At 51.0% G+C, this 19,522-nt stretch overlaps 4 protein-coding genes across 8 annotated transcripts in view; 1 reads left to right on the plus strand and 3 right to left on the minus strand.

The window, feature by feature from the left end:
- Positions 1 to 4,900, minus strand: part of RHOA (ras homolog family member A) — a 51,695-nt gene extending 46,795 nt beyond the window's left edge. Inside the window, exons 1-2 of the mRNA XM_079935573.1 lie at positions 4,697 to 4,900; positions 776 to 854 (exon numbers count right to left, since the gene is read on the minus strand). The gene's annotated coding sequence lies outside the window, so the exon portion shown is untranslated. The remainder of the gene's footprint in view (positions 1 to 775; positions 855 to 4,696) is intronic.
- A 256-nt stretch (positions 4,901 to 5,156) lies between these two features.
- TCTA (T cell leukemia translocation altered) lies at positions 5,157 to 8,203 on the plus strand. 2 transcript variants are annotated; one of them, XM_079933148.1, is made up of 4 exons: positions 5,157 to 5,520; positions 5,874 to 5,928; positions 7,368 to 7,447; positions 8,065 to 8,203. In XM_079933148.1, the coding sequence occupies exons 1-3, from the start codon at positions 5,298 to 5,300 to the stop codon at positions 7,408 to 7,410; spliced, it is 321 nt and encodes a 106-aa protein (XP_079789274.1). In that variant the 5' UTR covers positions 5,157 to 5,297; the 3' UTR covers positions 7,411 to 7,447; positions 8,065 to 8,203. The 2 variants fall into 2 exon arrangements, with proteins under 2 accessions (XP_079789274.1, XP_079789273.1); XM_079933147.1 differs by lacking the exon at positions 8,065 to 8,203 and having other exon boundaries at positions 7,368 to 7,505.
- A 1,528-nt stretch (positions 8,204 to 9,731) lies between these two features.
- On the minus strand, positions 9,732 to 14,263 carry AMT (aminomethyltransferase). The gene is made up of 9 exons (XM_079933142.1): positions 13,945 to 14,263; positions 13,675 to 13,842; positions 13,074 to 13,154; positions 11,763 to 11,894; positions 11,281 to 11,359; positions 10,846 to 10,991; positions 10,583 to 10,763; positions 10,038 to 10,193; positions 9,732 to 9,935 (listed from the first exon to the last, which is right to left on the minus strand). The coding sequence occupies exons 1-9, from the start codon at positions 14,239 to 14,241 to the stop codon at positions 9,757 to 9,759; spliced, it is 1,419 nt and encodes a 472-aa protein (XP_079789268.1). The 5' UTR covers positions 14,242 to 14,263; the 3' UTR covers positions 9,732 to 9,756.
- A 261-nt stretch (positions 14,264 to 14,524) lies between these two features.
- On the minus strand, positions 14,525 to 18,897 carry NICN1 (nicolin 1, tubulin polyglutamylase complex subunit). 4 transcript variants are annotated; one of them, XM_079933144.1, is made up of 6 exons: positions 18,726 to 18,897; positions 17,249 to 17,425; positions 16,886 to 16,999; positions 16,366 to 16,437; positions 15,946 to 16,050; positions 14,525 to 15,871 (listed from the first exon to the last, which is right to left on the minus strand). In XM_079933144.1, exons 1-6 carry the CDS (start codon positions 18,855 to 18,857, stop codon positions 15,830 to 15,832), a joined length of 642 nt encoding a protein of 213 aa, XP_079789270.1. In that variant the 5' UTR covers positions 18,858 to 18,897; the 3' UTR covers positions 14,525 to 15,829. The 4 variants fall into 4 exon arrangements, with proteins under 4 accessions (XP_079789270.1, XP_079789271.1, XP_079789272.1 ...); XM_079933145.1 differs by having other exon boundaries at positions 15,732 to 15,871; positions 17,249 to 17,365; XM_079933146.1 differs by lacking the exon at positions 15,946 to 16,050 and having other exon boundaries at positions 15,751 to 15,871.
- Positions 18,898 to 19,522: the final 625 nt, after the last annotated feature.

A 19,522-nucleotide genomic window follows, 5' to 3' on the forward strand; every position in this document is an offset into this window, starting at 1 on the left:
CCAAAACCACTACCGTTATATGACTTCCCTGCCAGGTAGCCTATCTCATCAAATGAGAATATTCATACTCTTAACAGCTCACTTCTTTATATACAGAGGTCCCTCAGACCCAAGGAGAACAAGAAGTAGTAGTCAAAATGGTACCAAACCAGGATACTTACATGGTATCAATAAAATTAAGATGATTCTATTTCCTTTATTTGTAATCGGTTTAAAATATCTGAATAGCCCCTGGATGGGCTATTACACCTGCTCTTAACATTGCTCTCAATGCTGACTCCTCTGGTAAGAAGGATTGTCCTCCAATCCTCATTCTCTGGTTGAATTATTTTCTACTGATAATTAGACATACCCAAAGCACAGGCTGTGCACAAACTATAAGATGACCAAACTACTCTACAGAAAAAACAAAAACTTAAAGAAATTTAAAAACAGAAGAATTAAGATGGGAGTGATCCAGAAGCGAGAGAAGTATGTGTATAATATGGTAAATACATCTCCTTAAAGATTAAGAGGTTAGGAAATGTATCTTCATCTAAGAAGAAAAATATTGCTTAGAATAGAAATAGGAAGTTAGAGGAGTATCTTATAGAGAGAGGTTGGAAAATAAGACCAGAGAGAAAAGTTATGGAGTAAGATAACGATCTCAAGATTGGTGGAAAAGAAAATCATTAATAGTATTGCACCCACATTTCCTTAGAACTTACATTAATATATAATATATAATAATTATTTCTCTTCCATGGAGGAAGGGGAATGAAAGCTATTTACATACCTTACAAATGTGCTGCAAGACCCACAGCCTGTGTGGCAGAAGTTCTACAAAGTGCCTTGAACTTCTCAGATGAAAGGTACTATAAACACATTAAAAAAAAAAATCAGGAATTATGTCTATTCATTTCACAAAGAAAAAAACAAAAGCACAGGATGTAAAATGGGCTTGCCCAAAGTTCTGTTAAGTAATTCAGAATCCAGAAGGGGGAAAGGCACAGAATTTAATTTTTACTGACACAGCATAAAATTTACCACTTTTAAACGTTTTGGCCTCCTTCACTTAACAAAATGCACACTATCAACTTTATTTTCTGAGTATTACAAATTAATGTTGCCCTTTTAAAAGCAAAAATCAAAAGCAGATGAATCCTACGCAAATTAATTTCCCAACATTATAAACATTTAACACACAGCATTACAAACACACAGCAAAGTTAAAAGAATTTTACAGTGAACACCTGTATGCCTACCACCCAGCCTACCATGAACATCTGAATGACCTGCTTTATCAAATTACATTTCCTTTTTAATACAGGCATTACACAGAAATTAAAGACAACAGTCAGAAAATCAATGGATTCAAAAAACAGGTTGAAATCATTAGATTAAGGACATGAATAATATTAGGAAATCCTTCTGATACCTTTGTCAGAAATGGTCAGTATTAGTTTACTGTTTAAAGTCAAAATGGACTCAGATCTACCCCCTACTCTTGGTTAATGATTCTAATTGTTTAATATCAGATCGGATCATTATCCTGATTTTTTTTTAAATCTGATGATTAAAAAAAAATCCAAAGAACTTCCCATGTCCTAAAAGGTCCTACATGATGTGGTCCCTGCCCACCTCTCTAATTTCATTTTACCTCCCACTTTTCCCTTCACTCCACTCCAAACTTATTTCATCGGCTGCTTATGTTCTCCTCTTTCCCTTTACTTGAATATTAAATAAGATGCTATCATAAATATGCTTAAGCACATTTACTTTACCCACCCACTTAAAAAAAAAAAATCAAGCTCAATCTGGTATCAACTGCAACCTGGCTCCAATTTAACAGAGTATCTCATATTTTGATGATTATTAGCTATAAACATGTATTCATAATCATCTGGAGGAAGTACCAATAAACTCAGACCAACACCCAGAATGAGTAGCTTCAATGTCTATCTGATTTTCAGTCACATGACTACCATAATTATGAGTATACAAGGACTTAATACTTCAGCACCACAGATTAAAAATGAATCACTTGAAATAAACACTTGAAATAGGAATTTTACAGTAATTACTAACTTTGTACTGAGAATTTTAATTTATTAATCTCACAAGTACTTAACAATGAGCATGTCCCCAAAGAGCAGACTATAGTGAGACACATTAACACAAGTTTAAAATTTGGTTATCTTAATGTGAAGGTACAAGCAAATAGTTCTACAGGCCAGGTGCATAAAGGAATAAACTTAAGTCGTAAGGGAAGACGAAATACCTTTAGGGACCTTTTAAAACTGCAAATATATGTGATTAAAATCCAGTGATTATGTACCATTTATCATTATCACTAGTAGCCACAATGCAATTAAACCCGAGGTGCTGTCTATAGAAGCCCAGCAAGCCCAAATTTGTGCTCTTACAAGTTGAAATATCAGTCTTTCTTCTGGCAAAGTTAACGTGACTCTCTCAGCTCCAGGACAATAAAGAAGGCCCAAAGTAGCAACCCACCTTCTCCAGTCACAGCGTGGACTCCACCCTATAGACAAGAAACACCTGAAGATCTACCTGTTTTTACTCTAATAACTTACACCCCCACATGACCAGGTTAAAGTTTTAAAAGGAGTTAACTGACAAACAAGGAATCAGGACTGAAAATACTCCAGCAAAACCACCAGCACATACATATACACAGGAAACTATATTCTCAATATATACTGTTTCTCTCCATCCCACCTCAAATCAATAGTCAAAAGAGCCCACAGTTGCCCGATAACATCTTATCAGGGCCTAACTATGTTGGATTTGGAGCAGGGGAGTCTAGGCCTGCCTGTGGAAGAAGCTGGGTCCCTCAAGAAGACCAAAACACCTCACAGCAAGAACTAGCCCAAGCAGAGACCCTGTATATTCATTTACCTATTTCAATCAACTGCTGTAGGACCATCCAAATTACAGAAAGGAGAGTAAAAGCTTAAGAACTGAAATTTGCTTGGAAAAATTTTCAGATTCTCCCAATACATGAAAAATCAACAATACATAAATGAAGAAACAGTTGGAATAAGTTGAAAGTCCTGAATTTTAGCTGACTCTAAGCAAGCTGTTTGGGAGTACATGGAGAAGATCTTACAGTGAAAATAGTTCTCGCTGGCACCTGACTAGACATATGACCTTGGGAAATTTACTTAAGTCTCTGGGACTCAGTTTCTCATCTGCAAATGGGGTTGGACTACAAGTCCTAAAGATTCCTTTCAGGTCTAAAATTCTTGATCAGTGAAAAAGTCAGTGGATTCCTACTCTCTTCTTCCCTCTAGTACAGATATTTATGAGAACAGAGGCTATAAGTCTAGGACTAGACTTTGACTAAAACCAAGTTCCATCTTACATATATTTTTTGTTTGTTTTCTTCATCTTATATATTTTATGTCCCCAAGAGCCACTAGTGCTCTAAAAAAGTAAATAGAATTACTCAAGACAATTTATCAAAAGAGATCCCTCAAGTTATCCTTTACAATTAAGAATTAATCTTCTATTTCAGTCCAAACAATGTCACTTGTGCCAAATGCTCAAAGCAGCATCTCTCCCAATTTAGCCATGTCTAAAGTGACAATCAGGCAATGGTACATAAGCATTACACATCTGGGTGTGTGACACCAAGTGGCGGAAAAATTCTCACCACATACAACATTTAAAAGAATTTTTAAAGTATTTTTCCCCCTTCAGATCTGGCAGGAGTATAATCTGATCACACATCTGCAAGAAACATTTACTTCAATAAACTGTCTTAAACACAAAAAGAATCAAACGAGTTACCAACAGAAGTAAAAATTTAAAATAAGGATCATTAAGAAACACAAGTGAAACCAACTCTGGGAAAAAGAATGCCAACTTTCTATCATAAATTACTAAACATGGTTTTGACCAAATCAATTTGAGTGCAAATAGTACTATTTAGTGAACGTGTAACTGGATCCAACAGGTAACTAAGGACAGATGTCCAGGTGATTCCTAATCAAGGCAGTAATTTAGACTAAGCAAAATTGCAAATTAATACTTTATTTTGATGACACACAGTTTAAATCATGAAAAAATGTTCCTTTCAACTGGAAAATTCCCTTCTTTTAAATACCGAAGAATTCTAACCCTTAAGATTTCAACACTATATTTTACTTACACAATCTCAAAGCATACTGCATTAAAAACGAAAATACCCAAAACATAACTGGACTTCACGCAGTATAAAACGGTGATTCATGTTTCATGTTAAACGTAAAAGCCAAAATGGAGTTGTAAAGAGTTTCTTTCCTATTTCAACTCCAACAGCCACGCGCGCTTCACAGGGGCCGGCTGCCCAGCAGCTCGTGGGGCCCAGCTTAGAGCCCCCGCCCTGCCCGGCGCGGCCCTAGGAGAGGAAGCGACAGGGACCGAGAGCTGGCGGGCGGCTTGGGCTCCAGCAGGCCTGGCCGGGCGGGGGAAGGGGCGCGGGAGGCCGCGGGGCGCTCTTCCGGGGACTGCGCGGGCGGGGCCGTCGCTTCTGGAAGCGGGGCCTGGGTCCCCGGCCTGGGGTCAGGGTCAGGGGCCAGGGTCCTGGTGCTGCCGGCCGAGAGCAGCAGGTGGGGCGCGGCCACGGCGGGGCGGCGGCTGGCGGGCGGCCGGAAGAGTGCCGGGCGGGCGGGCCCGGGGCACCGCGGCGCCAGGAGGGAACCCTCTCGCTCACCTCAGGCGACGACTCCGAGTCCGGCCTCTCCGCGCCGAGGACTCCCGTCCGCGACTCGCAAGCTCGAAGACTACGGCGGGTGGCTGAAGAGGCTGCGGCGGACTAACGAGAGAACCGACGGAGAGCAACGGGCGGGGAGCGCGAGAAAGCAAGAGCGGGCGGCGACGGCGGCGGGAGGGCGGGGAGAGACGTGCGCGCCCCCGTGTGCCCAGCGGGCTCGAGCCGGCCCCAGTCGCGGCCCCGCGCACGCGCGCGCACTCCCTGCTCAGCCACGATTGCTTAGGAGCGTGTCCACACCCTAAAAGCAAGACTCTTAACCAATCATTGCAGCCGCGTGGGGCATCATGGGAACTCCTGGGCTATAAAAGACCTGGTTGCTATTTTATACTCCTCGAGTCACTCATCCTTTAAGCAGGGTGGGGCTAGGTGCGCGTGCGCGGTTTTAACACTCCTCCCCAAACTGCCAACTCTTCGCGCAAGCGAGGTAGACGCGCCTTCCGTGGGTTTACGCGTGCGCACTAGCGGACCTGGCTCCGGAAGACCAGACGCCTGCGCAGTGGGGACTACGGTGACAGTCCCCTGGCTAGGACGCCGGCCAGTCATGGCGGAGCCTTGGTCTGGGCAGTCCTTGCAGGCTCTGCCGGCCACGGTGCTGGGCGCTCTGGGCGCCCTCGGCAGCGAGTTCCTGCTGGAGTGGGAGGCGCAGGACATGCGCGTGACCCTCTTCAAGCTGCTGCTGCTTTGGTTGGTGTTAAGTCTCCTGAGCATCCAGCTGGCGTGGGGGTTCTACGGGAGTACGGTGACCGGGCTGTATCACCGGCCAGGTGAGACGATCCACCAACTTCCGTGGGCCGGCCACCCCCTCCCCCACCGACTGTACCTTTGGGTTCCCCAGAACCCTCCCCAGACTACCAGTGGGTCCCCTGAGAACCTCATCACAACTTAACGCCGTACCCTGACCCATGTCAACATACCATTTCACGCCAGAAACCCCACCAGTCCACCCGTCACATATAAATTCCTTTCAACCCCCGTCAGACAATACCACTAGTCCCTTAGGGCCTCCACTACACTCTCCATCAAACAATACCACTGGCCTCTAACCTGACCTGGGCTGATGCCTGCTCAGATACCCACCCCCAGCTTGCTGCAGCTCTGGATGTGTTCCTGCCCCCAGGTCTGGGCGGCCAGAACGGATCCACACCTGATGGCTCCACGCATTTCCCTTCCTGGTGAGTAAATCTACTCCTATGTCTACCCCATGCTTAGCAGGCAGAGGCCACCCCTGAGCTGAGGACAGGGGAAGGGAGTTCTCAGGGTAGGAGGCCACCAGCTTTGCAGCAAACCCCAGGGTCTGCACTAGAGCTCAGGCTTCAAGTGACATCGATGTCTGAACAGCCCATCTGTATGCTGTTCAGTAACCTGTGCGGTGGGTGGCATTATTGTCACAATTTCAGAGATGTAGTGGCAACTGCACTGTAAGAGATGTAGAGATTCCACTGCACTGTAAGCCCCTCAGTTGGAAAGGCAGGAGCCTCTGTCCTTAGTGCACTGATTGAACTCATCAGATCAGCCTTCTAATCTGTAAAACATGAACTCACTAATCAGAGCATTCATTCAGTTGATCTCTGAGCTCCTACCACATGGCAGGGGCCACACTAGGTCCAGAGAACAAGAACAACCCAGGCCCTGCTCACAGGTGGAACCAGAGATTTAAAAGAGGAGAGCAGAACCTAGTGGCAGGGCAGGAATAAAGGCGCAGATGTAGAGAACGGACTTGAGGACACGGCGGGGAAGGGGAAGCAGGGACGAAGTGAGAGAGTAGCATTGACATATATACACTACCAAATGTAAAATGGATGGCTAGCGGGAAGCTGCTGCATAGCACAGGGAGATCAGCTCAATGCTTTGTGATGACCTAGAGGGGTGGGACAGGGAGGGTGGGAGGGAGGCTCAAGAGGGAGGGGATATGGGGATATAAGTATATATATAGCTGATTCACTTTGCTGTACAGCAGAAACTAACACAACATTGTAAAGCAATTATACTCCAATAAAGATATTTAAAAAATTTTTTTAATAAATAAAAGGGGAGGGCAGCAGTGCAGAGGCAAGGGTCATCAGAGCTGGTATCTTCCAAGTCAGACACCTAAGCTGAGGGCAAAGGCTAGGGGTGTACCAAGCAAAGAGAATGGACAGAACAAGGCCTATAGGCAAGAACAAGGGTGACATATTGGAAGGATAGACAAGGCTGTGACGCTGGAGCTCAAACATAAAGGCATGAAGGGACCTGGAATACCCTATCCCAAGTCTCAAGGAGCTATTGGACTCAGCAAAGCCATGGCCTGACCGAATTTGCTTTTATAACTGCCTGCTTTATGGCAAATAGGTAAAGGTGTCCAATAGAGAGGGCAAGAGGCCAATTAGGAGGCCTGCCACTGCACAGGTTTCTGTCCTTGGCAACTGGCGAAGGATGGGAGCACCATTCACAAAGTGGAGAAGCAGGAGGAAGAATAAGTCTGCAGGGGAAAGTGATGGACCCAGTGAGGGCTGTGGAAGCTCAGCAGAGAGGTCTAGGTTATAGTGTGGCCTTACTGAGCCCAGCTCAGCCCCCACAAGGGGACTGTTATGCTGTCCGCGGAATAACCCCTCTTCTCTTCTATCACTTTCAGGGAAACAGCAGCAAATGAACCTCTTAAAACCCACAGAGAATAAGGGAAGGCAGCAGAGGGGTCTCCAGGAACATCACGAGGTCTGCTGGCTCCCATACTGGGTTCTGCTGCTGCCCAGACCCCAGGGACGACTGCAGCGGGGGTAGAGGTTGGGGGCAGGGAGTATGCCAGTGCTTGCAGGGCTGGGCCTCCACTGCCCTTGGTCTTGCCTCCAGCAGCCCCAGGCATTGGGCCAGTAAAGAGTTTGCCTGTACCCTGATCCGGGTGGCTTAAGGAGAGAAGGCATGCTTCTCCTTTCAGGGGTCAGCTCAGAAGCCTCTGGGTTGGGGAGGGCAACAGTCCATTTTCTGTCTTGGCTTTTTCCTGTTCCTCTTCCCATCCCCCTGGGATGTGACCCTGTAGAGATTTGTCCCTGGGAGGAAGCCTGAGGTTGACCAGCTCTGAGATTTGTAAGGCAGGTCTGTTTTCCCCTAAGCCTGGGGTTTCCTTTATTTGGTTTTGCTTTGTTGGCAGGGACCCAGGGAATCCTGGCCTGGACACAGCCTTATATTTTATGGTTACTTAGCTGGCCATTCAAGTATAAGACAGTGGACACCAAACACCCACCTCCTTTGGCTCATCCTGAGCTCTCCAGGTGTGAGTCAGGCTATATAAGTTGTCTTTTCATTGTACTCATATTCCTCTTAACCCCTCCCAGAAGGAAGCTGGGTACCTAGAAGTGGCTGAGTCCCAGGGGTGAACTCCCATCTCCACTGCTTAAGTGCCTGTGGGGTTGTGGATCTGTACCCTGCCCCTCAAAGGGACATACTGAGCTGTTTAGTGCAAAGCGGCCCCATCGTGCCCTGCAGCCTCACCACTTCCCATCTTGACCTGGAACCAGAGGAGCTTCGTTCTAAGAGCCCACAGGCTAGGCAGGCCTGCCACTTCCACAATGAGCCAAGGGAACTTATAAAGGTATAAGTGGCAAACACCAGTTCCTGAAAGCAGTGTGGCCCTAGACCTGCCTGCTTCCCTGATGGACATACTTCTGCCTGCTTCTGCTGGGCCAACAGCTACCTCAATGTCCCACTGCTTCCTTCCTCTCTGTTAAATGTCACATTTCCATCTGGCAGCCTTTGCCTAGGCTGTCTTTGCAGAGTGCACTGGAGTAGGACTATGCTGAGCTCATGCACGAGTACTCCGGAGTATCTTCTGGCTGGTGGGATGATGGTTCTGCAGCCCCAGGCCTACCCACTGACAACAAACACCACACTCAGAATTGGTCCCATATTTCACCCCAGGCTCAACTGAGGATGTGGCTTATTAAACATGGAAGTGCATCAGCTGTGTGGTTATTGACAGGACAGTGTGCACGCACAGGGGAAACTGGAGAGGGAACACCCTGGGGGCTGTTGCCCCTGAGCACCCAGAATACAACTTGCAGAGGTGGAGAGGTGATGCCATCTCCCTGGAGGAGCAGTGGTGGTGCCCAGTAGGGGCACTCTCCCCTTTAGTTTTTATAGACCTGCCCCTCTCAAGGGGAACCCACTCTGAGTCTGGGCCAGGAAGGCAGGCATTGGACTGGCACCCTAGGAACCCTGTGGACAGAGAACAATGAAGCTAGAACTGTAGCAAGCAAGAAGGAAGGAAGCTCATTTAATGTTTTATTTTCTTTAGGGGTCAGTGGAGTCCAGTAATAAGTCCCAGGGACGGAGGTCAGCCCAGGATAAGGCAAGTCTGGGAGGAGGCCCAGCCTGCCCTACAACAGCCCTGGGGCTCAGAACAGGTGGTGAGCCTGGCATGGCTGGCTGCTGGGCAGCAGGCTGGGCCAACTGGAGAATGTGGAAGAATGAGTCCATGCCCCCCTCAGCCATCCCCAAGTTTACACACGGGCACCACAGCCCTACTAGGCCAACCCTCTGTGAGCCAGGAATCATCCCTACCCAGGAAGAGGCAACAGTTTGAATTCATGGAAAGTGAACCAGAGGAGGTAGCCGGCACTGCCCAAGGTAGTGACCCTTTGCAGTGTGAGAAACCGTGGTGAGGTAGGTTGGGCAGGCTTTCTCCTCCCCCTAAAGGTGAGCCTTTGCTCCACAGGCAGCACCTGGCAGAGTGGAAGGGCGAGGTGCCAGAACTGATGCTTCTCCAGCAGGCAAGAGTGGGGTAAATGGGACCGTGGGCTGGCCCGTCACTCAGAAATGGGGTCTTGAAGTTGCAAGTGGCACAGGATGAAATGGGAATAGGTGGTGTGACCCCGTTACCCAGACAACCAGTACCAGCCTCCACCTAGCCACCCCAAGTGTGTTCTGCCTCAGCTTCCTGACAAACCCCTTGTACAAACCCCTAGCCCCTTGTACAATGCCCTCCAGGGTAAGGCTCCTGGAGGAGAGGGCCCTGCTCCAAGTCATCCTCACTTAAGGGTATAATAGTTTGTGGGCACAAAGGGCATCTTGCTGACCATGGCCATCTGCTGCTTTCGCCGCACCTCTACCAGCAGCAGGGTACCTGGCCGACTGTACTCACAGGGCACATAACCCATCGCCACATTCTTCTTTAGGCAGGGTGAGGGGCAGCCACTGGTCACAGCACCTGTCCAGGCAGACGCCATGTGTCAACACCACCCTGCCAGCCCAGGGTCCCCACCCTCCTAGGGAAGAGACAAGGGCTCTCCAACTTCCCTGGTCAACCTACCAAGCACGGTACCCTCCGTACTCAGGATGGGGTTGTGCGCCCGCACAGGAGCCCCCTCACACATTAACCCCACACGCCTCCGCTGCACCTTGCCCTTCAGCTGGGGAACAATGACTGAGGCTCCTGGGAAGTCCATAGCAGCTCGGCGGCGCTTCCCTGGAACATGACACATCAGATTTAAGCCAGAGTCCGTAGGACCCCTGACTACAGGAGGTCCTAGTGACAAGGAACCCAAGTGACATCTATCCAGCATCAAGGCCCCTTCGCTCAGGCTGCCCCTAGACCCCATTCCTCCCCTGCAGTGCAGTCAGCCATCCACCTACTGACCCCTGGTCTTGGAGGCCATGCTCCCCACCTCAGCTTGCTGAGGGTCCTCAGTATCTATTGGGCAAAGCCACTGTGGTATCTTCAGGAAATGAAGGCTCAGGGAGGCTGTGCCACTTGCTCCAGGCTACACAACCTTGGAAGCAGTCCTGGGTTGGCTGGTCTCATCAAGGGTCACTCCAGCCTTCAGGATCCCCTCCCTGAGTGCTAGCCCAGCTTACCCAATGTCCAACTGAGGCTGCCTTCCACAGGTGTGGTGTGTTCATCAATGTCGTTCCCATACAGGCAGAGGCCTGCCTCCAGGCGCAGGCTGTCCCGGGCCGCCAGACCTGCCAGCTTCACCTCTGGGTTTTCCAACAGAGCTGTTGCCAGGCGGACTGCCTCCGCGGCGAGCACCGAGATCTGCAAGGGACACCAGGGAGCAGATGGGCTGCTGGCCCGAGTCCTATGCCCTGCACTACCCTGTGCCCACTTCTTGACAAACCTCCACACCATCCTCTCCTGTGTAGCCACAGCGGGTCACACGGCAGCCAGACACGCCAAACACCTCCATCACAGCACTGGTCATGAAGGGCAGTTTCCTCAGATCATCTGCCACGCCAGCCTGTAGCACCTGGGCCGCAGTGGGGCCTGGGCCCAGGGAGCCAATAACCAAGTGTCCAGGTCCTGGTGCCCCAGAAAGCTGGATCACAGCCCTTAGGGACCAGAACAAGCCCTGAGCAAGCCCCACTCTGCAGGTGGGAGAAGATGCTCTTGCCCACAGCCCATGGAGCCTTGTGGCAGGTAGAAGGAGGGCATGATACCAAACTTAGAATTATGGTGCACCATCCTCACCTTCCCCCGGCACAGCCTCTCTGCCAAGCAGTAGAGGAAACCTGGAAGGCAAAGTTCAGCTCCAAACCCAGCCTGGCCCACTTACCTTGCAGGGCTAGCAAGGCATTATCCATCACCTCCAGGCCCACATCGTTGCCCATGTTCTGAAGCTCCCTAACCTTGTCCTGAAAGGAAAGAAATACCACATTTGCTCTGGGACCCCTTACTGAGCACCTGGTGCTGCAGAGCTCGGCAGAGTAGGCTGGTTCCCGTCTTAACAAGGTCATATAACTACTAAGTGGTAGGGATGACTCATGCCCAGGTCTGCCAGCTCTAACACCAGGCTCCAGCCTTCCATCCGCACCAGAGGATCCTCACTTAGGGGCCAGGATCAGCTTCACCTCCCCACCTCCCCCACTTCCCCACCACTGAAACTTAGCATGCTCCAGGGAGGGCCCGCTCTGGCCCACTGTTCTTTCAAAGAGCCATTGTCTGAGCTCCTTATCCATTCCAGGTCTGTCCTGGAAAACAAGGATGCTGCTCTGTGAACAAGGAGGACAGGGTACCTGGGACACAGAGGGGCTATACCTGCATGAGGGTCAGGTCCTTTTCCCAGCAGCCAGCATTGGACACCACATACAGGTGTCCCTCAGAGGTGTTGGTCACAATCAAGTCATCTAAGATGCCGCCAGCCTCATTGGTAAACAGCGACAGTGTTCCCTAGCATCAAAGTGGAGCATCATTGCCTCCAGGTCCAAGAGGCCAAGGTCAAGTGTGAGTCAAACACGCCCCTGGGCCCACTCAGCCACCACAAACTCATGAACCCTCGTGAATAGAGCTGAGGGGTGGTGGCAGTGCAAGAAGCAAGGCTGGGTCAGCCCAGGCCCCTGCACAAGCCCAGGGTTTTTGATCCTCATACACTGAGAAAGGTTTCACCTCTTCCCCACCTTGGGGGACACCTCCCTGATCTGGTGGGGCCTCTGCACCCCTCCCCATTTAGTACAGAGAGCCCCTCTCACACTTAACCCACCATACCTAGGACTTGATGCTTCGTCCCACCCAGACCTAGGACAACTCAGTCTGTGCTCCAAACCCCAGGACAGAAGCTTCAAAGTCTATGGGAATTCCCTGGTGGTCCAGTGGTTAGGACTCGGCACTTTCACTGCTGAGGGTGAGGGTTCAATCCCTGGTTGGGGAACTAAAATCCAGCATGGCCAAAAAAAAAAGCAGCAGCAGCAGCTTCAAAGTCTATCTTGATGACCCCATGTGCTCCACAACAACCCTCTATAACACTGAGGTTGGCTGGCCTCAGCCTCCCCACTGGATGGACAGTATAAGAAGAGCCTGAGGTTAAGAGGTCACATGAATCACCTGGGGATCTTGTTAAAATGCAGGTTCTGATTCAGCAGGTCTGAAGAACTGGCCTGAGAGTGTATCCTAACAAGCTCCTATGTGACGATGAGGCTGCTGGTTTACAGACTACACTTTCGTTTTTCTTTGGCCGCACAGCTTGTGGGATCTTAGTTCCCCAACCAGGGATCGAACCCAGGCCCTTGGCAGTGAGTGCACAGAGTCCTAATCCTAATCACTGGACCGCCAGGGAATTCCCAGGACTACAATTTAAATTGCAAGGGGTTAAGCAGCATGGAAGTCACAGAACAGGACGTGAACCTGGGTTTCTGGCCTTCCAGCTTGATGTGGTGGGGATGGGATAGGACCCTCCCTGCAGATGGCTGGGTGTCTGGACATGACTCAGGGACTCTGTCCCCCAAGAACGAAAGCCCTGAGAAACTGTGTCTGATCCATCTCTGTGCCCCCAGGCCCGAAGCAGGGACTCAGACTGGTTTGCTGGCTTATGACTAAGAACACTCATTGAGCAGAAATAAAAGAGAGGCCCACCTGGTTTGGCTTTAGCTCTGCAATATCTCCAACCACTAGACTTTCCATCAGCTTCACCCGGTCATGGCCAAATATCTTGGTCTGGGAAAGAGATCAAAAAGCCTCTGGAAAGCCACGGGGCTAGGAGGCATCCTCCCTGCCACCCACAGCACTTTCCAATCCAGCCAAAGTGCCTGACTAGTCTTTTGGTTCTGCAAGTGGCAGAAGCCCTACTTTCTGACTCCCCCACACCCGCCAATACAGAAGAGATGCACTCAGGGAGGTTAGGGAACTTGAAAGGGCCCAGCACCTTCCTGAAATACCCCCTTTTCCAAACCAATACCTAGGACAGTGGATGACAATGAGTGGCAGCCCTGGAAAACCCAGGACGTTGAGGCACTCCACTAAGTGGGAGCAGGCTAGAGAGATAAGACAGGAGATGATCAAGAGACCCTCTGAGTCAGTTTACTGAGGGCCATAGTACATTACACCCTTGAGACCTCCAACTCTTCTGAGAGGGCTGCCCTTGGAATCCAGCTCCCAGCAAAGAAAGCTGAGGGTTGCACCATTGTGGACGGAGAGGAAGCCCTGGCCTGGCAATCAGTGCACTCCCCTGGCTCACCTGCAGCATGTGGGATACGTCAAAGAGCGAGCAGTGCCGGCGTGTATGCAGGTGTGAGTCAACGTGGCTGTCCCGGTACTGCACAGGCAGATTCCAGCCTGCGAATGCCACCATCTTCCCGCCATGAGCCAGGTGGAAGTCATAGAGTGGTGTCCTGCGGAGCACGTCCTGCGGGCGGCCGGGCTCAGTGCCACCAAGGCCCCAGGCCCCAGCCCTCTTCCTCCCCCACCCTCCAAGACTGGCACCACAACCCAGCACCCTCTATCCCACCTGTGCACTACTGAGAGAACGGCGCAGGGCCGAGGGGAGCGCCTGGAGACACGAGCCCAGACGGGACATCATGCTCCCAGCCCGCTGCATTGTTGCCCGCAACGGGTGCAGCCGACGCACAGAGGCCACCACTCTGACAGGCACGCTGGGAGATGTAGTCCAAGCCCTGCTTAGATAGGTCTCTCCCCCGCCCAGGGGATCAGAAGAGGGAGTGGGCAGCCCCAAGGGCAGACGCAGCTTTAGAGCACACAGTGCATTGACTCCCAGCTGCAGGGAAATAGCCCCGGGCGCTTCCATCTGATCAGGGCAGATTGGGCGGTTGGAGCCAGTTAAGCCACTCAGAAATAGAGCTGGGGGCTAGACCTCCCCCTGCTGACTGCCCTGCCTCCAAAGGGCCAAAGTTCTGCAAAGGGCTGAAAGGCCTGAATCACCAGTTTAGGACAATAGGAGTGTAAGGTCGCATGGGGGGAGGGTAAGGGGTGGAGAGGGCACAGGAGGGTGGAGTCAGCCCGGCAGGCAGAGTGCCACAGTAACCTGGCCTCATGTGAGGGTCTCCAGCTCTCTCGCCGGGCAAACGTAGGCAGCGGGCACAGTGATGCATTCCACAAGTATTTATTGATCTTGCTGCACACTAGGCCCTGTGCTGGGGACAGAGCTGTGCAGGAAGCAGGGTCCCTGCCATCCCAGGGACCTCCCCCCTCACTCACATACACACTGAGAGCTGCTACTCCCTGAGCACAAGACTGATCATTACCCTCTTAGCAAAAGCTGAATGGGGCTTAGTAAATGACCCTGCAGGCAGATACCACCTACAAGAACTCTGATAGGTGACATCAGAAGGTGGCCACCAAAAAGTGGCTGCCCTTCCCCTAGAAAGCTGTTGAGCCACACAAACATCCAATTTTCCAGGTCCAACACATGTTGCAGTACTGCCTCATAACAGCCCCCAGAAGCAAGCCAGGAAAAAACAGAGAGAAGCAGGATTTTCTCATAAGGAGCAGCAGCCTGTCTTATTCAGCTGCTGGCCTGGGGTTGTAGAAAACCTCAGCCTCTTAAAAGACACCAATGAGAACCCTCACCTGGCCCCCACCACCACCACCGAGGTTGATCTCTCATCACACTGAGCGTGGCTCTTAGATGGGGGCAACTGGAAGAGGGACAAGATGCGCTTTGGGCTCTGTCAGATGGCAGACAGGTCCCAGGACTCATTTTCAGGCCCCAGCCTTGCCCAGGGCACCCGCCCAGACCCGATGGATGGGGGCAGACCCATTTGAACACACATCCAGGAGCCAACTCAGGCACCAAGGGACTCAGGCTGCCCAAATTCCCAGCTTTGTGTGGCTCCCTAGGCAAGCAGCAGAAGAGTTTAGATAGGAATTTTCTTTTTGTGGGCATAATACAAAGGGAAAGAAGACCATTAGGGGGCGCAGAAGGCAAAACGCGGCTCCTGTTTCTCCTTCAAGCTTCCAAACTACGACTGCCAAGTTATAGCAGTCTTCCAAGGCTAGACAGAGCAGGTTCTAGTAGGTTACCCCAGCCTACTACACTCAGGGTGAGGGAGCAGGCAGAAGACAGGAATGTTCATGTTGGCATGGGAGACAGAGGGCACAGGGGGATTCTTAGGAATAGAACTGGAGTGTTTTTAGGGAGGGCGAAGGAGGAGGTTTGGGTTGCAGTCAGGTGAGGACAGAGTGTATCCCCTCCAGGAGTTCATGCTAAAGCAACACAGTGAGCCCCCAAGAATCTTGACTCTGTGAACGTGGTCCTGACAGAATGCGCATGCAGGCAACACTCGGAATGCACAGGGACAGCACTTCAGCCTCTGATGGCCCAAGCTGGGCCTGGATGGGCACGGAAGGCCAACGTCTTGACTAAGGGCCACAGCTCAAGTGTAGGAGAGCAAGTTCAGGTCATAACAGCCATCCACCTGCAACACAAAAGACCATCAGATCTGATCCATTCAGGCCAACGGGAGCCAAGCAGAGGGAAGCGATCACTCACATCAAAGCGGCCGATCCTTGTGGAGGTATGACTGGCCCGGATCATCTCTGTCAGCGCCCACATCTGCTGTACCTCGGATGATACCCTGCTGGGGTCTGGGAGACCCTGCTCCAGAAGGAGGGGTCAGTGGCCATGGGTCTCTCCCCAGCAGTGCCCTTATAACTCCAGATAGGCCAAGTTGGGCTATGGGGCCCTCCAGCTGACATTCCCAGATGACTTGTGAAACATGAGGATGGGGCCTGATGTGGAGTAGGTGGCCCGGCCCCACACAGAGATGCCTCAAATCCCAGGAGGAAGGTGCACAGAGTGAACGAAGGTCCCTGGGTCCAGCCCCAGATTCTTGCAGAAAGGGGTCCCCTTGGGCCTGTGCTGGACACCAGAGCTGTTCGCACATGGTTCTTAGCCAGGGTAAGGGCTTACCTCAAGAAGGGGAGCAGGCTGCTCACAAGGCACTGGGTGCGAGAGCCACTTGGGGAAGGTCATGGAAGGGCTCTGCAAAGCAAAGGCATACTGCCCTGAGGCGGGCAGAGTAGGAGAGACCTGGAACCAGATCCCAAGGTCCTGAAGGCAGAGAGAAGGGCCCCTGAGCCCCAGAAACTGGGAAAATCCCGTTTAGGTCCCAGGGGCAGAAGACTACCTAAGCTCTTCTGCTATGCAGAAGGAAGCCCCACGAAGACAAGGAGCAGAAGTATATCTGGGTACCTGAATGTTCCAGATCTGAAAAAGGCAGGTAGCCCCAAAGGTCAGGGGATATGGGGACGTGGCCTCACCTCTTATCATGAACTTCCAGCATTCCCACCTGGCTAACTTCCATGAAGGACTCCTTCTGAGTCTCCCCATCCTTACCTATCCACTCCCACCTGTACCCCCAGGCCTCCCAGCCATAGCTAGGAGCCTCCTGGAGAAAGGGCCAGCAAACAGCTCTGAGCTAGTCACTTACCTTTGGTCCCTGTTTGTAGATCTGCAGCTCCTCCACCGTGAAAGACAACCACAGTGGTGATGGCTGTCGCAGAATCAGGCGTAGTTCCAGTACTTTGCCCATGTCACACAGCATCTGACACATACACACAAGGACCCACCGAGGCCCCAGCTCACTGCCCAGGAGCCAACCAGCAATGAGCCAAGGTGCTTCCTCCCCAGGCCTTTGAGAAGGAAACAGTAGTTCCTCCAAGGCACTTGCCCAAGAACCACAATTCAGGCCAACCTTGCCTGCCCCTCTTCCCTCATGGTATCCTGGCCCAATCCCCAGGCCTCTTGTGAGCCCTCATCTGGGCTGCCCTGGCCATGCTGAGTCCCAGCTGACCTGGTGCTTGAACAGCGATACATACTCCTGAGCTCCCTCCTCACTGTGTGGGTCAGGCATCAGGCAGTAGTCCCGAAGACAGGTCACCCACTTGGCTGGAGTGTGTGTTGAGGTGTGCTGGCGAACACGGATGGTCAGAAAGGCTGTGTAGTAATTCTTAAACATGATCTCCTGCAACTAGGGCACACACAACCCACCACAACAAATCACACCTAGGCCCCGGGCCTGATGGGTTCAAAAGCACCATCTCTTCCTCCACTTAGGAATGTACTCTTCTACCAATCTAACAATATCAACAAGAATCCACTGGGGCCCAAAGAGATTTTGCCTTCCTAGAACTCACAGTCTAAATGAGCATGTCATGCAAACCATGACCTCGGATCTTGCTGCATGTCCAAGATGCTGGGAGTGGTCAGAGCCCTAACTCTAGATGAATCAGAAAATGTACAGATGAGTTCATCAAGTGGACCATGAAAGGTAGAAACTGTAAAGTAGCATAAACAAAGGAACACCAAGGGGTGACAGGACCTGGCATACCCCTGGAACAGAGAGTGGTTCAGCCTAGCTAAAGCAGTTCTCATCACTGGATACTCATCAGAATTACTCAAGGAGGGAATTCCCTGGTGGTCCAGTGGTTAGGACTCGGTGCTTTCACTGCCAGGACGCAGGGTTCGATCCCTGGTCGGGGAACTAAGATCCCACCGTGGTGAGGCCAAAAAACCCCAAAACAACAGCAACAAAACAGAATTACTCAAGGAAAAAAAAATTTTTTTTTAATATAAGTGTACAGGCTCCACCCCAGACCTACTGAATCAGATTTCCAGGGTTGGGCCCTGTAATGAAGTCTCCCAGCTTAGAGTAAGCAACAGCTTGGGGTAGAACCACACACTACAGGACAAAATGCCTGGGGCCGAGAGGCAAGTAGGGCAAAGACACAGAGTGGCTCTGAATGCCAGGCCATTAGAAAGTGGACTCTGTCCTCTGTGTTGAGGTCTTGCAGTGTCCAGTCACCCTGCCAGCAGATGTGGAAGGGCAACTGGAGACTGGAAACTGGAGCCACTGGGAAGACCCTGATGAGGGATGATTTGAACCTGACCTCCAGCAGGGACTGTAGGAATGGGCAGGAGGCAGGTTTGGGGGTAACTCATTGTCTAATGATACCCAGTCAGTGGCCAGGGACAAAACGACCTCTCACCTCTATTAGGTTCAAAACTGTATTTCCAGCACCTAGCCTACTATCTCGGCACTTCCGTGTCAGCGCCATTCTGGGCATTGGGGAGAGACGTTGAAGAGAACAGAAGAGGAAGCTGCATTCTAGTAACTGTGTGTTAACTGAAGGAATAAATAAATGTTTAACTGATTCATTTGGGCGAGGTACTGCAGAGGCTTTCAGTAAACGATTAAATGGCTGGGACACGCCCGAGTTCCCAGATAAGCCCCGCCCAGGAGCCCCGGTCGCGCCCACTTGCTTGCTCACCTCGAAGGGCGCGACGCTGGGGAAGGTGACATCGATGACCAGCACGCCAGGCCGGCCTTGGGAGGTCCGCACGTCGCCCACCTGCAGGGCCACGGTACCTTTCACATGACAAGGGACCGACACGCGGGACATGGTGGCAGCGGCCGCGACCAAGTAAGACCAATGGTCTTTCCCGGCGTCCCCAGCCGGGCCCCAAGAACTACAACTCCCGAGAGGGCTCGCGCTCGGCCATCCCAGCCAATCACCGATGCTCGGGGCGGGCCCGGATTCGGAAGTGCCTGCGGAAGTGCTCCTTCAGCCAATCACCGAGCGTGCCTTAGAGAGCCACCAGGGACCATGCCCAGAAACGGCCTAGCCGTTCTGCATCCAGTTAGTGCTGAGCCTTATAGGTTCCCTGAAGTCTCAGTCGGTTACTTCCTCTGTGCAGGGCGGGCGTCAGTTAAAGCGCATAAAGCCATGACCGTGAATGAGCATAGTGTCTGGACGACACTGGTTGCAAAAATAGATATTAAGCCTTTTTTTACGTACGCGAAGGATTTGAAGAGATAACTCACAAGAAAAGATAAATAGCCATTATGCCCATGAAAAGATGCTTAACATTATTATTCATCAAGGAAATACAAATTAGAACCCCACACACCCACTAAACAGACTAAAATTAAAAACTGACAAAACTGTGGAACGCTCATGCGTTGATAATTTCCTGCCACTTTGAAAAGCAGTTTGGCCATTCTTTAAGAACTAAATTTATACTTAAAACATGATCCAGCCATTGCACTCCTAAGTATTTACCCAAG

The sequence above is a fragment of the Stenella coeruleoalba genome, assembly GCF_951394435.1.
Source record: "Stenella coeruleoalba genome assembly, chromosome: 10".
Lineage (NCBI taxonomy): Eukaryota > Metazoa > Chordata > Mammalia > Artiodactyla > Delphinidae > Stenella > Stenella coeruleoalba.

What these genes read in the sequence shown, in the direction of transcription:
- TCTA (XM_079933148.1), top strand. Translation starts at nt 5,298, where the DNA reads ATGGCGGAGCCTTGGTCTGGGCAGTCCTTGCAGGCTCTGCCGGCCACG. An exon ending in CGGGCTGTATCACCGGCCAG is followed by an intron (nt 5,521 to 5,873) that starts GTGAGACGATCC and finishes TCCTGCCCCCAG; the next exon opens with GTCTGGGCGGCCAGAACGGA. An exon ending in TCCACGCATTTCCCTTCCTG is followed by an intron (nt 5,929 to 7,367) that starts GTGAGTAAATCT and finishes TATCACTTTCAG; the next exon opens with GGAAACAGCAGCAAATGAAC.
- AMT (XM_079933142.1), bottom strand. Translation starts at nt 14,241, where the DNA reads ATGGAAGCGCCCGGGGCTATTTCCCTGCAGCTGGGAGTCAATGCACTG. An exon ending in AGGACCTGACCCTCATGCAG is followed by an intron (nt 11,360 to 11,762) that starts GTATAGCCCCTC and finishes CTTTCCTTTCAG; the next exon opens with GACAAGGTTAGGGAGCTTCA. An exon ending in TACGGAGGGTACCGTGCTTG is followed by an intron (nt 9,936 to 10,037) that starts GTAGGTTGACCA and finishes CTGCCTGGACAG; the next exon opens with GTGCTGTGACCAGTGGCTGC.
- NICN1 (XM_079933143.1), bottom strand. Translation starts at nt 18,857, where the DNA reads ATGTCCCGCGTGTCGGTCCCTTGTCATGTGAAAGGTACCGTGGCCCTG. An exon ending in CCAGCGTCGCGCCCTTCGAG is followed by an intron (nt 17,426 to 18,725) that starts GTGAGCAAGCAA and finishes TGTGTGCCCTAG; the next exon opens with TTGCAGGAGATCATGTTTAA. An exon ending in TCTACAAACAGGGACCAAAG is followed by an intron (nt 16,438 to 16,885) that starts GTAAGTGACTAG and finishes TTTGCTTTGCAG; the next exon opens with AGCCCTTCCATGACCTTCCC.